This window comes from Schistocerca americana, chromosome 8 (assembly GCF_021461395.2).
Source record: "Schistocerca americana isolate TAMUIC-IGC-003095 chromosome 8, iqSchAmer2.1, whole genome shotgun sequence".
NCBI lineage: Eukaryota > Metazoa > Arthropoda > Insecta > Orthoptera > Acrididae > Schistocerca > Schistocerca americana.
In genome coordinates, this window is record NC_060126.1 from 164,485,363 (window position 1) to 164,504,612 (window position 19,250).

The 19,250-nt window shown below is 35.1% G+C and overlaps 1 protein-coding gene across 1 annotated transcript in view; it reads left to right on the forward strand.

Annotated features, from left to right (window-relative positions):
* LOC124545088 (protein takeout-like) overlaps positions 1-19,250 on the forward strand; it is an 81,761-nt gene that overhangs the window by 53,882 nt on the left and 8,629 nt on the right. The window contains exon 4 of the mRNA XM_047123898.1: positions 3,986-4,122. Within this exon, the coding sequence (XP_046979854.1) occupies positions 3,986-4,122 (137 nt within the window). The remainder of the gene's footprint in view (positions 1-3,985; positions 4,123-19,250) is intronic.

The following is a 19,250-nucleotide window of genomic DNA, read 5'->3' on the forward strand; positions in this document are numbered from 1 at the left end:
AAACGAGACTCGTCCGACCAGGCAATATGTTTCCCGTCGTCAACGGTCCACCGTCTGTGTTGACGGACCAAGATGAGGCGTAAAGCTTTGTCGTGCAGTCATCAAGTGTACACGAGTAGGCGTTCGGCTCCGAAAGCCTATATCGAAGATGTATCGTTGAATGTTTCGCACGCTGACACTTGTTGATGGCCCAGCACTGAAATCTGCAGCAATTTGCAGAAGGATTGCATTTTTGTCACGTTGAACGATTCACTTCAGCCGTCTGTAGTCACTTTGTTGTATAATAATTTTCCGACTGTGGTGATGACGGAGATATGATGTTTTACCGGGATTCCTGATATTCACGGTACATTCGCGAAATGGTCGTACTGTAAAATTCCCACTTCATTGGTAGCTCGGAGACGCTGTGTCCCATTGCTCGCGAGTATTATAACACCACGTTCAAACTCACTTAAATCATCATAACCTGCCACTGAAGCAGCAGCAACCGTTCTAACAACTGCACCAAACACTTGTTTGCTTATATAATCGTCGCCGACCGCAGCGCCGCATCATGCCTGCTTGGATATCAATGTATTTGAATATACATACCTATAGCAGTTTCTTTGGCGATTCAGTGTATTTCATCATGTATTCAATGCAGTCAGCCTACAAGTACGAGTCTGCAGCAAATAGGCAACAAAAAATGGTCCATCACTAACAGCAGTGTACCCGCAGTCTGATCTGGCTTCATTACTAGAGACCTTTAATAATAATCCATTTACCCAAATGTCTGACAGAGCCTGATAGACATGAAACATAGAAAAAAAATTGTTTGCCCCTAAAAGTCCTTTCGCTATCAGTCGAATTGTAGCCTGCAAAAGGCCAGCATGTAGCCGTATGTATACATGTATACATACACACCAGGAAATGCCAAACGAACTCATATAGGCGTGTGTAATCAAATACAGAGATATGTAAACAGGCAGAACATAACGCTGCGTCGGCTACGGCTATGTAAGGCAAGGAGGGCCTGGCGCAATTGTTAGATTCGAGGAATTTCACGTATTTACTCGAGAATTGAAAGAGGTAGGGCACTCCTTCCAGCGTTATAAACAATTTCTGTATGTAAGCTACATTTGGTACACAGCGATCTATAATCTAAAATGCACCAAACGTAGCCTGATAAACGACTACAGTCCTTAATGCTGACTTACAAAAATATTAGCTATGTTTTACTTAATTCCAAAGTATCACAAAACTATGGGCAACAGTGAAATGAAAACCATTTCATTATCAAAATGTGTAAATAGACTATTTGTGGCAAAAAATATTTTTTACTTAATAGTTTCCCGAGTAAGAACCACGGTTAAAGGGACGAAAACTGACAGGTAAACAGTCAAAAGCAGACAACGCACATATCTCCAGAGCACGCAGCGTACTGAAACTACAGCTTGCAGTAATCGTGGCTTATGAACCTGAAACTGTCTATAACTTTTTATTTCAGGGCTCGAAGACCTTTTACACGATTATCACGAAGCAGTGAAGCAGTAAGTAATAAGACATGTCGCTTTTGTGTTGATCAATAGTCCTTGCTGCTAATGCCAAAATACTTTTTAATTTTTATTTTGTTCATAGGAAAGTGGGTGTATGTCTATTTGAAACTAGGTAACTCTACTATGGTTGTGCATGTCGTGGGAATTGATATTTCATAAGGCGTGTGGCCGGTCTGGGGAGTTAAAACAATTCATTTCCTTCATCCACAATTCAAATAGTCTGATATAATGCTAACGTTACGCAATTCGCAGTGCAGGCACGTGGAGCAGAATTTTTAATGACCGACTGCCTAGGTCGCTCGTACTTGTTTTCCCTTGGCACTTGTCTTGTTAATGCTACAACACAAAATAAAATTTTATACTTCAATTGCTAAAGAAATTTGGCTTTTATTAATCTTTTCCGCAGGGGCAGTCAATTTATTAGTAACGAGTGTTTGATTTCATACTATGGGCTAGTTTCAACTGTTCGCTGCATTTCAAAAGGGCATGTTTTCATCTTCTAGAACTATGACATTATGCCATAATAAAGAACCAAACATGAGATAATACAGTACCGGTACTCAAGAAAATTTACTTCCGAATCTGGACATACGAATGTGTACTTTAAGCCGAATTACGCATTTTAGTATGGTTCACGAAATTACGATCTTCTTGGAGTATCCTCTGATGTCTTGTTTCTTTTATGACATAGTGTAAGATCTTTTAATGTTTTACACCTACGAACATAGGGGCTTCCTGCGTCATCGCAACTGCACAAGCGCGGTGACGCCTGTTTCTGGCGCTCTCTGGAAACTACTAAAACGAACATATTTCTAACAGGTCACGGGAAAATATTGCGAATGGTAGTTTGAAAAGCGTTACTTTCAAAGTAAATATTCTTTTATGCAAGATGAATTATGTGCGAGAATGTGCGATGAATTTTTTATATCAAAGAGCGTTAGACTCTCATTTAAAATTTTGGCCTTTGAAGACGCACATTTAGAAAAATTTTGACCTCAGAAGATCAGACATTTATGTCTTTATTAAAAATTTTACTGGCATATTTGTGTGATGTACCTTAAAGTGTAACACGAGCAAAAAACAGAAAAAATCAACATTATATGTGAAAGCTTAGCTTCTCTTGCAGCTTATTAATCGTCGAGGCCAATATTGTATGTGAAAGCTTTGTTTTTCTTGTAGTAACGCTGTGTATGTTAATTTAAACCATTAACTTTTCCTATTTGTGTGTACGCTCTACTTGACAGTAATATTGTTATTGGATGACTACATCACGTATCCTATGCTAAAAGATCTGCTGTCATCGGCTGGCGATATCATGTGACGAGCTTTGACTGGCTACAAAAACGCATTGCAATCTTGATTTCAATGCTTCGGAAAGTAACATGCGGTGTTTGGTGGAATTTAAATTTACTCTTTCGTAACACGAAAATATGCAGTGTACATGTTGCTGCACATCAAAGATCTTTACAAAACGTGTTTTTTTACTGAGTTTGGTTTTCTAAAGGTCCGCAAGTTATACGACGGTGTATGAAACAATAAACAATCGAAGGATTGATAAGTTTTACAGTTCCGAGGATAAGTATACTGTCACTTAACAGGGAAAAACTGTATTTTCACCCGGGAGAAAGAGTAATTTTAACCGGGAAATCTGGAAAAAATCCGGGAATTTTTTTTCTTGGCCACGTATACACCCTGTAGTTCATTCTAATGAGGCTATCCGTCACCGTTTCGTTATGTGGCAGTCTGTCGAATTTGCGCCACGGTATATCTACGAAAATATCTCCACTCGTAAATCTTAATTACTCATGATTTACAAGTATCAAACAGAATGCTGACTGAATTATGATTAAATCCATATCTGTTGATTCTGTTATAGTTGCAGCGCAACTGATTCTTACCTAGCCGACAAGGCACACAAATGTGGAAAGTGTACTTTCAATAACACAGAAATACTTCTGGTGATGAAAACTAAAATTAAACGTACAGTACATGTGGTGACAGTTACCATTTTTGGCAATACAGCAGCTGGCGCTTTGTAGGCCACATATCCGGCAATAGTCTTGGTTCGCCGAACGAAGCCTCAGCACAATTCTCTAGTAAACACAGTCCAAACTCTTGATAGAGGCAACCATCGATGACTAGGTGGGCAGCCATACTACAGTAAGCTTACATACTTGGCAAACTGAGAAGTTACTATGGACTGTTCCAAAGTTTGGTTGGGAAATATAATGTAGGTCATCACCTTTCGGTGTATCTAGTACTCTCCAACATCGGCCTTCGATAGTGTTTCTCTATTTCCAGGTGCCGAAGAGCCGGCTCTGAGAGAGGGTCAGCATAGAATAATGAAACACTCATTCATATGTTATTACTCGGAGAAATGAGTATTCGCCAAATATAGGCTTACAACGCCACAACGTTGATAACTCTGGTCAACATGACTGTGTTCACAGAATGAAGCCAGGCAGTTACAACTTGAAGGCAAAGCTGCATGCCGATTCGCCCTTCTCGCTGATTGGACAATACAAGGCAGACGGCAAGGTTCTGGTGCTGCCTGTTAAAGGGGAGGGAAACAGCAACATAACAGCACGTAAGTACCCAGTTTGTTACTTCCTCCACTCATTTAATATGACGACGGTCCTCGAGATCTTTTTCTATCAAATGTAACGTAGACTTCCATCCATCCAGTGTCCTATCACTCCCTTCTTTATACTATACATCCATATATTACACTTTGCTTTCACATCTACTTACTCTCACACTCATATGTACTATAGGAATCTATAAAATTACCCGTTTATCACCCATCCTCCATTCTGAACACTTGTAGTCTCAACAAACTTGATACCAAGCACCGTATTGCCCTTACAAGAGTCTCTATCTGCTTGACCTACACGATCATATACCCCTGAACACACACCTATCAATTCTCCACATAATCTGCCAAAGATGGTTTAATTACCTCTGCTATTTTACCACGAAATCGAATAAAACATCTATCTGTCCTTTGAAACTGTGCTATTCCTCATCGTGACACGAAATCTGAACAATCGATTCCTTTTTCCTACAACAACGGTTAGTGAAGAGCTCTTCCTCAAAATATAAAATGTCTCCTCGTTGTCCATCCTAACTTCTGTTACCTTCTCCTAAACAACGTTACATTTGGCATCTCAAAAAATTGTCAAATCATGCCAAAACAACACTTTCTAATAAGTCACCAGCAATATTTGATAACTCAGTTTCTTAGTTATAAATATTTTTACACCTTTCTGTATTATATTCCCATTCAAAATATTTTTGGATTTAATCGTACACTTGGAATGAGGACAATTAAACTAATAAAAAAAGGAACATTTTCAAATACCTACACCACCCCCAAAGCATACATTTCCACTAGTGTGGCAAATACAACAGCCTCCTAAAAAATTTACATTGTACATGTAACTGTCAGTAAGGAACACCTCTTCCAGGCTAACTTTTCCCGAATCTTAATTCTCTTATCAGTGTTGGTAGCGAAAAACTGCCGAAAATGTGCGCTTACTGGAGTGTTTTATAATGGAGTGACTTCCAGTAATGCAATACTAGGGTCTTCTACTAATATGACTGATTAATGATTGACGAAAACCACCTCAGATGTGTTATTACGAATTTATAATACAGCTGAGGTACTTTTCATTAATCATTAACAATAAGCCAGCTGTGTGCAGAAGATTATCCTGGTTATTTCAAATACAGTAGGTTTAATAGTTCCTATGTGGTGGCTCTTATGTGTTAACAAATGGTTTGAAAAATAGAAATTTTTCCTTGTTTCCTCAATTACCCCTTTATTCCCATTATAATATCTAAAATAAATTTGATACATTGTTTGGCAGGTTATTGAGTACGTTTGTATCCATGTACCTCTAATCCATTTGTACTAATGTTAAAAATCTGGGGCCTTTATAGAGATAACTTGTTGCCACATTTTGCTTTTGAGAGAGTTGAAGTACTGACAATGTGAAATACCTGAACATGAGATGTGAAACAATCATGCACATACCAAACTTTCTTACGAGGTAGCGAAAGAAGGGTGTCTTCTTATCACAACAACGGTATTTTAGAAGATAGTTGGATATTATGATAATTATAGTTAGATCATTTAAGGGGGCACGCCCCTGAACAGGCTGCATTTTTAGCATTATCTTCACCCTCGTAGTGCAATTGATCTATATATGGGAGACGGCTCAAAATTCTTACGAACAATTAGGGTCATCAGTCAAAGCATTTCCCAAAAAATCACTGAGATATTTACTATATTTTGGTACTGACAACAGTATAAATAAAAAGCGGAACACTGTTTTACTGTGGTACCATTTTCTTTGTAACCACTGACTGGACAGCTTGGACAAAGAGTCCGAGTACAGACAACATTCACGTAAGTGTTTTATGCCTCCGGTTTCCCTCCCTGATGCTGATCTGTGTAAAAGAAAAATAATTTATTTTACTACAACAAAAATATTTAAAATGTAGCACAAATATCAGCGACATCATCATCATGTTATAAATTTTTGATGAAATAGTAATCAAGGGAGATAGAGGAGGTCATTCTAAATATCTGCACCAATTTTTGTGATTTTAACTTCAGTCATTTAGGAGAAAAGTGTACCTGAAAGAGGAAAATTCAAGTTTTCGGTACATCGCAAAAGAAGTTTTACAGATTTAATAACTTACCCTTAGGCTCGTTTACAACAGTCCAGTTGCATACTCCAGTTGTTCTGTTTCCTTATGCTCCACACTCTTTGTCTTAATTCTTTTCTTTGTCCTTGACTTCTTGGTAGTAGTTTCTGCAGAGGTCTCTGCTTCGGTTACCTGCTGCTTATCAATAGCAGTTAGAGCTGAAGCCATATTCCTTCCCATGTTAAATTTCTTCATAACATTGATCCTTGAAATTGCACCATCATTGAATGTTATTATTACGCCCATTACACCAATCTTCACCACTGTCAGCCCAACAAATACAGCTTTGAGTATTCTGTCCCATATGCAGCTGTTGAAGTTTTCATTTTCATTCTGAGAGAGACCATGCATAAATTTCCTAAGTAGATTTTTATTTGCCAGATCCCTACATATACGCCTAATTGTATACATTACAGCAAGTGGTAAGGAATGCTTGTCGGTATATTGTATGCCTGCAGCATTGCTCAACCAGTATTTGCACCACGAATCTTCCCTTTTTGGACACAAATCATGTTGTTGCGTTTCATCTGTTGACACTCTGTGGAACTATGTTGCCCAAACAATTCGTCTCATGTTCTCCTTATTCCTAGTCTATAATATTAAGTCAAAGAATCTATTTCACTTTTGTAAGACTATTAATTTACTGTATCTGTCAAATCTTAGTGGAGGTGGAGGCAAATCCATTACTGCACAAAAAGTCTGGGCAGCAATCCTACCCATTCCAATACATCACATTGCAGAAGTAAGCTGAATATTTACACTGTAATGTCGACTATCAGTTACTGGCGATGTCACAGTATTACTGTGCATCTTACACGACTGGAAAGACTCTTCCTTCCTGAAATGTCCTCAGAAACATCAATACTATCTTCACAATTGCAGTACTTACATTCCACAGCTCTCTTCAAAAGTCTTGACGGCATATTTAGGTTCACAATAATATGTCCATCGCTGTTACTGCTCATTATACTACTAGGTGTGTTCTTATTACATTCAGAAATCGAAAGTTTACGACCAGAAGCGCTACCTGTAGACACAGTTTCTGCAGGTGACTTTTGAAGCAACTGATGTGTATTATTCGGTTGTGTTTGGAACACGTTACCACGAAACTTTCGTTTGGGACAAAATTTCTTTACTCTCGGCATTTGTAGCATAGAAAACACACACACACACACACACACACACACACACACAGACACACACACACACACACAAAAAAACAACACACAATAACTGCAAAATCACATGCCCATGAAATTCCGCAATCATATATTCTCAGATCTTTGTTTAGATTCGAACCATAGCCTTCTAGACATGCCTGTACTTTGGTTCCAGGATTGCCTTCTAGAATACACTTGTGCTAACGATCTGTAACCAACGATGGAAAAATGGAAGAACAAAATAATTCATCACATGTTCTGTCGCACTTCAAACTGAGAGATGGGCATGGCCCCTGTGCAATATTATGTTCAACCTCAATTTTAAAATGAACGGAAAATGATAAAGCCCATAAACCATACATTTCTGAAATCAGCTTGAAATGCTCTTTTCTATAGAACAAGAAAATGTTTTTCAAATTTTTGGTAATTTTCACGATCAAGTCCCCTTAAGTTTCTCAAATCTGTTACTTATCATGAGATGGAAATATACTGGATAAACTAGATCATTCATCTGTAATCACCATGTAGGTATAACTAACTGCATTTCTGATATAGGTAAAGTAAGACAGTCCCATCTTTGAATAGTGTGCCTAGTGTAGAAGTAGATACAAATTAAGTCCATGCATTAAGGACTGCAAAGACTGAGTGTTAATTAATTCTTCTATTTCATTGTTTGATTGAGCAATGGTGTTTAGTTCTGGCATTCAAGTAGAGTCAGTGTATACATTTTGATAAGTCTAACTAATATTTAATAAGAATCCATTTGCCTTCAATCATTTGTTGGTAGTTTTAGATGCTTGCCTATGGGTAATTTAAGTTACTGTTCTAGTGCTACCTTCCCACTCCTATAATTCTGTCACCTTCAAAAAGGACAAAGACAATATTCCCATATTGTGACAAGGAATGTGGAAGATCATTAATGTGTATCAGCAAGAACTTGTATTAGGATACTGTTACACATCAGTACTCAACATATTCAGACTATCTTTTGCTAACCAGCTGATCAAATGTATCCAGACACCTGACTGAAACTTACAAGTTTGTGGCGCCTTCTATTGTTAATGCTGGAATTCAATATGGTGTTGTCCCATCCTTAGCCTTGATGACAGCTTCCACTCTCACAGGCATACATTTAATCAGGTGCTGGAAGGTTTCTTGATGAATGGCAGCTCATACTTGACGCAATGCTGCACTGAGGAGAGGTATCGATGTAGGTTGGTGAAGTCTGACACGAAGCTGGCGTTCCAAAACATTCCAAAGGTATTCTATATGATTCAGGTAAGGATTCTGTGCGGGCCAGCCCATTACACGGATGTTATTGTCGTGTAACCACTCCACCACAACCCATGCATTATGAACAGGTGCTCGATCGTGTTGAAACATACATCCCCAAATTACTCCTTAACAGTGAGAAGCAAGAAGGTGCTTAAAACATCAAAGTAGGTCTGTGCTGTGATACTGCCACGCTAAACAACAAGGGGCGCAAGCCACTTCCATGAAAAACACGACCACGCCATAACACCACCGCCTCCGAATTTTACTTTTGGCACTACACACTCTGGCATATCATGTTCATCGATCGTTTGCCATATCCACACCCTGCCATCAGACCGCCACTTTGTGTACCATGATTTGTCACTCCACACAAAGTTTTTCAACTGTCCAGTCGCATGATGTTTACTCTCCATACACCAATAGACGTGTCGTTTGGCATTTACCAGCGTGATGTGTAGCTTATGATCAGCCGCTCGACCATTAAATCCAAGTTTTCTCACCTCCTGGCTAACTGTCATGGTACTTGCTCTGGATCCTGGTGCAGTCTGGAATTCCTGTGTGATGGTCTTGATGGTCTCAATAGATGTCAGTCGACAGACGAGGTCGGCCTGTATGCTTTTGTGCTGTATGTGTCCCTTCACGTTTCCACTTCACTATCACATCAGGAACAGTGGACCTAGGGATGTTTAAGAGCGTGGAAATCTCGCATATAAATGTATGATACAAGTGACAACCAATCACCTGACCACGTTCAAAGTCTGTGAGTTCCATACAGTGCCTCATTCTGTCCTCTCACAATATGTGCTGACCACTGAGGTCGCTGATATGGAGTACCTGGCAGTAGGTGGCAGCACAATGCACCTAATACGAAAAATGTATGGTTTATGGAGTGTCTGGATACTTCTGATCACATGGAGTTTATGAAACAGAATAAATCTGATTTCTACCTCAAACATAACATAGAAGTAATAAAACTGCTGTGACAATTGCTACATACTGTTTCCACTTCTCACACAGAGAAAACATCGATTATAAAAAAGAAACAAATTATCCACAATGATACTTATAATGTGATTAATTATTTCTGTTGTTGGTGCATATAATCTCTCCAGGTGAAACCCTAGAAATTACCATTTTTGAACAGCATTCATCAGTAACTGATAGAGAATTAGTAGGAGAAGGTTCAACAGACAAGAATTCTTTGTGTACATGCAGGGATAATACAAAGGATAATAAGGACATACTTGTTTTTCCAGGTGAAATGTTGATCTAAAGAGAATAATGTATTAGGTAGTGTATCATGTTTATATTTTCCACTCAATTCGTTGTGGGAAACAACCCAGAAATCCAATATCTTATAATTGAAATAGCGAACACATTCTCTCAGAGTTATCTGGTTGATTACCAGGTGCTTTAAGGTCACATATTTGTAGTAGTTTCTCAGATCTTTTAAGTATAAGAACAGTACTTCCTACAGAATGTGCAATTTTGGATTGCTCTAATTTTACATAAAGGCTCACAGAATACAATACCTCTAATGGACTAAATTTGGCTTAAATAATATCCATATTCTAGCACCCCTACAATATTCGATATGATATCAATTATGGTAGTTTTTCATTAACTGTTTATATTTTGAAAATATGCTGTTATTGATAGTAAAATTAATTCAGTAACAAAATAATGTTGACCCCCACTGTTGACCCTAGTGAGGGTATGTATGTCCCACTCACCATGTTTTTCTTCCACTTGGTCCATCTTATGTTTACAATGTGAGGTTAAAAGTACTTCAGGAGCTACATAACACTATATGTATCCACCTAATACTGCAGTTCCAGTGTGCTACAGGCTTGAGATACTGTTACACTTTTAGTCACATTGTGAGTTGCACATCTTCAGTAGCCTGATCTTGCTCTGGGACATACAGTAACCCATAGTATTCTCTTCAAACAGCAAACCATATGCATACTTATTAGTGTGAAATATCTCCAAAAGTTCCAGAATTATATTTTCACATGTCATCACTTCAAATTCAATATTTCATTTACAGTTCAGAGGATGATAGGGGTCCATTACATTCAGTGTACTTTTCACGTATAAGCATGTTCAGTTATTGGTATACTAAATTTGGATGAAAGAGAACTTCCACCTTCACCCCAGCTGCACGGTACTAGGCATGTTTCAGCTTGCAGTCGTAACTGTTCCAAATTGGGTAGAAATCGCTTGTTGTGTACAAGGGCAAATTTAGAAGAAAGGTAAGGGTAATTATTTTTTAGTATTGAAGACATAATCACTTATACTGTATTTATACAAAGAGCTAAAATTTCTTACACACTGCGCAAAATTATTAGAGGGTGTAAATTTGAATTGCAGTTCAGACGGTGGCACAAGACGTCCTACCCTTTGCCGAAGATTTCATTCTTTTTTTGAGTCATCAGTCTTCGCTGGTATGATGGAGCCTGCCACCAGTTCCGCTCCTGTGTCAGCCTCTTCGTCTGAGAGTAGTGCTTCAACCTTTCGTCCTCAGTATTTGCTGGATGTACTCCAATCTCCGTCTTCCTCCACAGCTCTTGCCCTCTAAGTATCAAGTGGATTGGTTGAGCACACTAGTACATAATTTACCAAGCAAACCCAAACCAACCACAAAACTAATACAAAAATGCAATAATGTATTCTCACATAAAGAGCTCCAGATTATGAAATTCATTATCATTATTTTTAAGTTTCTTCATTCATTTATATGTTAGTTTTGATATTTCCTACACCAAAAAATTATAAGTCACAACTGCTAATTAATTTATCACATCTGTTTGGTAAAATAATTTTAAATTTAACATAAAGTTCCAAACAAAACTTCTTCCTGTGTCTAGTTTTTAAATATTCACAGTCTGTAGTATAATACAATTCATTTATTTCCAGCTAGCTAATCTTTTCACACAAATTTGAATTGCTTGCATTGTTAAGCTTCTCTAGTAGGCTATCAATTTATATACAATAAAAAATATTTACATTAAAACTTTTCACTGAAAACGCTATGGTGAGTAACCTATATTGAATTTTTCTTGCTATACATTACTATATAGATAGTTGTATGTTTCGCAGTTTTATCATTGAAAGATATACTTATTTCATTCTGCTTTTCTGTGTGGCTAACACATTCATTCTCCTAGACATATTTATGACAAAAATAGGATAATTTTCAATGAGATTGAAAGGAGTTACATTGTTATCACCATTCAGTTGAGCGAAAATTTTTCAATGTAATGGAAAAACATCTATTACGCACACTATGAATGCAATGGTGTAGACATGTTGGGAATGTGGTTCTCACGGGGAGCATGTAAGGGATAAGTCCCTGCAGGCACACTATCCTATGTGCACTCGGCGGCTCAGAAGGATAGAGTGTCTGCCATGTAAGTGGGACATTCCGGGTTGGAGTCCTGGTCAGGGCATACATTTTCAACATGTCCCCAATGATGTATATCAACGCCTGTTTGCAGCTAGGGGGTCGATTTAATTATTATTTTGCTTAATATCTAAGAAAGCATTATACACGTCCAGATATTTGTTGGATCTAGATTCCACATTTCTTGAGGAGAAACTTCATTTTATATGTTCTTTATATAGGTATTCTGTTATTATTCTTTGAATAAAAATGAATCAGTTTATTATAATTTTTTTGGTTAGCTTCAAACACAACAAAAATCAAAGCAAGGCCCCTAAAATTCTCAAGAATTATGATGATTAGTAATATCTAGTTCAAAATATCTTTTTCCACAATATTCAGCTGTTTCAACTTCTCGTGTTTCAAAGAAAGAAACTGGAATTTTCTGATTTTTTAGGCTTTCTCCTTCCAGCCCTAGTGATTATTCTGGTTCATGAATGATATTTTCACTCTGCAGTGGAGTGTGAACTGATATGAAACTTCCTGGCAGATTAAAACTGTGTACCGAACCGAGACTCGAACTCTGGACTTTTGCCTTTCGCGGGCAAAGGTCCTGAGTTCGAGTCTTGGTCCAGCGCACAGTTTTAAACGGCCAGGAAGTTTCATTCTGGTTCATATTCTACCGATGGAATGCAAGGCTTCTTAGATTTTACTTCAGTTTTGCCTTCTTTTGAGAGAGTATCTTTTATTCCAACTCCAGCATCATTTTTATCAGCCCATCGAAGAACAGCATCTCCAGCATTTTGACTCCATCTAAAAATTACTGTTGCATTTCATTCCCAAATCACTTCTTGATAATCACTGAAGAAACCACCAAAAAAAAAATCAAGTAGAAAAATCACTTCATTTTTGTTTGTTTTTATCTTATCATTATTAAGGATATAGTCAATCGTTTAAGGACAGACGGAATGATGAATCGATGTTCCATTATAGACAAGACAGTGTTTCCTTTCTTTGTAGTGATGATCTGCAACAACTTTCCTACATAGATATCAATTAATTTTTTATTGAATTTTCCATCATATGTTGGATAACCAGTACCATCAGCTCCAATAATACTACAGCTTATTTACTGTTGAGCATGACTGGGATGAACACAACCATCTCCAATATTTATATTAATCTCCATGTAATTGTTGGGGAGAAATAAATTATTTTTAATCTTCTGATTCACAGTGAATGAGTAAAGCTGATAACTCTCGATTTTGTTCATCATTCATAAGGAAAAATTTTATCAAGACATTTCTAAACAATTGTTGCAGCAGCACCATTAAAGTCAATCAAGTTACCATTCACTTCAGTTCCAGTAATTTCTATGTATTGAATAGTATCAAAATCGGAATATATACAGGATAATGTAGTTCATGAATTATTGATCCACCAAATTCTGCATTAAGCTTGAATGATTCAATAATAGTTTTATGTTGACAAGAATCAATATATTTTGTAATTATACCATAATCTAGATTAACATTTCTATTAATTAATTCGAATGCAATAATTTTAGGAACATTCTTAGCAAGTCTTTTCATTAGCTTTAATAGTTTCTTTACTAAATTCAACCACACTTGCAGTACTATCTTTTGTATCCATGCATAGTTTCACATCTGTCTCAGTAGTTACTCTATTTAAAATTTCATTAGATTTAATGTGAATGTTTGGCATTTTCAAATGAATAAATTTTTCTAAATTTCTTAAACTATACTGACCTACTGGAATTTCTACCGTTTCTTCACTGCAATATAAATTATTATTTATTTATTGATGTAATATTTTGAGTTAAAAATTTGAATAAAAACCAACCTGTGCAACATTACTGAAGCTGTAGTGTATAAGTTAAATCAGTCAAGATGACTTACCACGCAATTGAAATAATCTACTCATTTTGTACTAAAAAATTTATTAAATACGTGACAGGTTAGGAAACAAAATTAAAAATACCAGAAAAGAAATCAAAAATTGAGCATGGAAAACTTTTACCAAAATTCTGTTCGATGTGCAGTAATAGGTGCAAGTGTTTGTGAAATAACTGCATTAATAACTGGTAATTGTATTATAACTACAGGATGATTGAATTGGATCAAAATTAAATATTAGTATGTTTACTCCAGAGGTTTAGATCAACCATACTTCCAGAATTTATAAAAAACTGTCAAAAATTGTAGGTAAGCATATGGAAGAAGTTACTACTTTTATTGACAATAGAGATTAAATTATTCCATCTGATTAATGTGTAGAAAATTGGGTAGCAGTAGTTGATGACTACATTCTTGAAAACCAGGGTATTGTTAGAGAATAGTTTACTAGAGGAACACATAAACGAATAGATTATTTTTATTTAGCATAAATGGATTTAAAAATAGAAAAACAATAAGTTAGAGATAATCTCATTTCTTAAATGTATTCCGACAACATTAAACAAATTTGAAACGTATTTATAATGAGTTGTTGGAAGTGATTTAAAAATTGAGGATTTTAAAGAAACAAGTTGTAAATGTTGGAAAGATCAGTTTGGGTTTTTTGTGGCAGACATGGCTAGGAGTCTGAACGATGGAAAGTTCAGATATAAAACGAAAACATTTTTAAAACAATTATTTTAAATGTTTTCTACGATAATAAATGTTTGCAACATACAACCTGGAAGTTCTTAAAAAAGCTAATGGAAATAGAAGATTAAAAGTAAAAATAAAACAAAAAGTAAAAATAGAAAACAACAATGAACAGAGTATGAAAAATGTGAAAAAGGTCAACCTGCTATTGATACAACTGAACAAGTTAAACAAGGTATTGAAGGAATAGGTGATAATGTGTTACAATCAACTGAAGAAACTGGAGAAGTTGACAAACAATTGGTTACTTATAATCAACATTTTTTAGAAGAATTCAATGATGTTCCAACAACTAAGGAACATGACAGTGGTAAAAGAGATTATACAATAAGTAAATAAAAAATACAAGGCTTATTGACAAAACATGAAGAGATAGAAAGGATACCTCCAAGAGGAGAACAAGCAGTTAAAAGAATTAATTTAAAATGTTACAATATGTTAATCACAGTGAAGATGAAGTTCTTGGATTGAAACCTGTTGGTGCATTTAAATTTGTTCATAAATTACCATTAAAATTTGATGGAGTTAAAGTAACAATTGGTCATAGAAGATATTGAGCTACTGATTGGTTAACGAGTCTTTTAACTAAAAAAAGAAGTAACTATGGATGATATGAATACATTACTTACATGTTCTGATTTATTGGATTATGCAGATATATTGATTCATGCAGGAGCATTTTATACTAATAACAATCTGAATAAAATAAAATCAAGTTAAAGTAATATTAACAAATATTCTAAAAAGGAAATGTTGATCTTTAGCCTTTACAAAAACTGGCCTCATATTTAGATTCAAATGTGGATGAAAAAAGTGGTGAAGGTATAATTAAAAAATACACAACAAAACCAATGCAATATGTTTCGATCAATGATGTATATAATTAGCAGTAATTCATGGAGAAGTATTAGCCTTAAATAAAAATCATCAGAATGAAAAAATTGGAATAACTCAATTGTTAACAATTAAATTTAGTGATTTCATAACAAAATATCGAAAAGAAATTCTGCATTTAATTAGATTTTTGAATAATCTTCCTCACAAATTTAGGAAAAATGAAAAGAGGTGGAAAAGTCTTGTACATATGGCTTTAAATAATTTATCAGTGCCAGAGATGCATCTACTACGATATTAATGGACAATGACTTACCCATTAGTAAATGTCATACCCTTAGCTATTAATTCACATAAGAGGTAATAAATAAATTACAGTTACTGCCTGATGGTGTGTATTTAATATCCTACTATGAATGCTGCCATAACCTGTACTATCTAAACACATGCCTAAAAATACAGTTTCTGTATTCGGTAAGATAAGAAACAGAGAGAAATTAAAGAACGCATAGCTTAGTGATATAGCTCAAACAATAATAATATTTAACATGCTCTTAATGGCGATGGACTAAAAATAACTGCAGCAAAAATAGATGGATTTGATAAAGAAACAAATGCTATTTATCAATATCATGGCAGATTCTGCCATGGTTGCAAAAAATGTTAAAATTGAGACAATTACCAATTAAAGTAAGAAACAGCCGGTAACCTCTATCAAATGACTTTAACAAGAGGTGCAGGAATGAGCTGGATGCAATTGAGCAGAGGTGTGTGAATGTGACTGACTTAATTCAGAAGCATACAAAAGTCTTAAAAAATTAAAACAGTTACCAAAAGTTATCAAAACCATTCAAGCCCAAATATGATTTTTATGGTAGTTATACAAATGTGATAAAATTAAGAGCTAAAGCAGATGAAGCTAATGGAAAAATAAGATTTGATAGTATATGCAGTCTTTAGTCGACTGTACAATATTATGAATATTATTCTGTGACACAAAAGAAAAGTTTATATACCAAGATATTATTCAAAAATGTAATGTGTTGCCACATAGAGGATTGTGTCATCCAGTATTGCCTGTAAAAATGAATGAAAAACTAAATAAATTAAAAAAAAAATTATCATAATGATGAAGAAGGAAGTTTTGTTGGAACTTGGATAACAGATGAAGTAAAGAAAGCTGTGGGAAAAGGATGTAAAATTTTAGATGCCTATGAAGTATGGGATTTTAAAAACAAATGCAAATATTATGTGGGCAATAAATGAAAATACAGACCTCAGAAAGACGATTTAAAAGTAAAGATGAATACATAAAAGCAGTAAAAGATAAATTAGGAATTCTATGGGATAAATAAAAGATAGAACAAAATCCTGGAGAAAGGGCACTTGCTAAAATACATTAAAAAATTTATGTGGTAAATTTGAACAATGACAAAATATGAGAAAAACTGGGTATGTTACAAATTTAAAACCTTTTCATGAGATGCTATTAGATGACCGATTAGGTAACATAGATACAAATTTTATTAATGAGTTTATGTTACAGATGAGGCACAACTTCCAGTATTATTATATAGAAAATTGTGCAAGTACAAATATTTTTATAGCTGCATTCACCACATTGAATGCAATGCCTACATTTTATTGTCTGTTAGATAAACTAGGAAAAACGTGATATATTTTGATATCGATTTGGTAGTGTATATTGATGATGGCAAAGTCAACTTAGAAAAAGCTTGTATGTTGGGTGAAAGGATAGACAAGTTATGAGATAAGAAGTGGATAACAAACTGGTCTTTAAAGCTGGATGGTGAGACCATGATAACATTAGTAGGAAGTGAAATGAAGGAAAAGAGGAAATAGAGTACAACCAGATAACTAGAGATGGAAATACTAAGAATTTAATAATCAAACAAGTTAAGGAAGAACTCTCATTTCACTGTGACAAGAGTAGTTCTAGAAAATTATGACACAATACCTTATGGCTATTAAAAATTATTTATTATTTAACAAAGTTTAATTTTTCTGTATGTTCTAATATAAGAACAAAATCCAAAATGCATTAATATAATTTTGTATTATTTTTGGTAAATTATGTATTGATAAATTGTAATTCACTACTTTTTAAACTGTCATAAAAAAGAGAATCTGAATTTTCTATGTCATCCCATATTTCAATATATTTCATCATAACTATTAAATCTCATTTTGCATTCTTCTTCTTTATAAATTTGCTTTAATACATTAATACTGTTGGTATGGTCCTGGCCTCTCAAATGTTCTATAATTAGAGACAGTTTAAAACATTGTTTGCAAATATTACATTCAACTTTGTTTCTTATTTCTCTAAAAAAATGTCAAATTTAAATGAATCACTCACTGTAGTCATATTTATGAAGATAAATAGTTTTTATAAAAACGTATTCTATATAAATGTAAGAATTTTCTGAAAAACAACATAAGCAACACTATTTTGTTTAAAAGATTAGTGAGATAAAAGTAAATGCTTCACATAATATTGAAAACAAGACAAGGAAAGAAAATTTTTATGTGGATCAGTAAGTATGTTAACATTATTTTACCTGATGTATATTATAAATTAATTTCTGGTTGTGATTTTCAATATTTTGAAGATGGTTATATTAAGCTAATATAAAAATGGAAAGATTTAAAATAATGATTTACAATTCAAAATTTGAAAAACGTATGTTTCGTTTTTATAGTAATTTTGGGGTTGGTTGGATCCACTTAACCTCGCCACATACTTCTCCTCTGTAGCTCCCTCTACAGTAATGGAAATCATTCCCTGTTATCCTAACAAATGTCCTATCATCGTGTCTCTGCTCCTTGAGAATATTTTCCACATATTCATTTGCTCTCCAGTTCTGTGCAGAGCCTCCTCATTCCTTACCTTATCAGTTCACCTAATTTTCAGTATTCCTCTGTAGCACCACATCTCAATGTTTCAGTTTTCTTCCATTCCGGTTTTCCCACAGTCCATGTTTCACCACCACACCATTCTGTGCTCCAAATGCACATTCTAAGGATATTTTCCTGAAATTAAGGCCTACATTTCTCTTTGCAAGGAATACTTTTTTCCAGTGCTAGACTTTTTTGATGCCTTCCTTCCTGCATCCTTCGTTACTTATTTTTCTGCCTAGGTAGCAGAATTCGTTAACTCCATCTACTTTGTGACCACGAATCCTGAGGTTAAGTTTTTTATTGTCCGCATTTCTGCCACTTCTCATTACTATCGTCTTTCTTCAATTTACTTTCAACCCATATTCTGTACTCATTAGACTGTTCATTACATTCAGCATATAATGTAATTCTTCTTCACTTTCATTTAGCATAATAATGTCATCAGCTACTCATATCATTAATATCCTTTCATCTTGAATCTTTATTCCATTTCCGTCATTGCTGCAGATTGAAAAGTGGGGCAAAAGACTACGCCCCTGTCTTACACTATTTTAGTCTGAGTGTTCGCTTTTGGTGGTCGACTCTTATAATTCCCTCATGGATTTTGTACATTTTCTTAATAACCTGTCTCTCCCCGTAGCTTACCCCTATATTTCTCAGAACGTCTAACATTTTGAGCCATTTTACACTGTCTACCGCTTCTTTCAGGGTGACAAATACCAAGAACGTGTCTTGACTTTTCTCTTTCTCCTGTAAT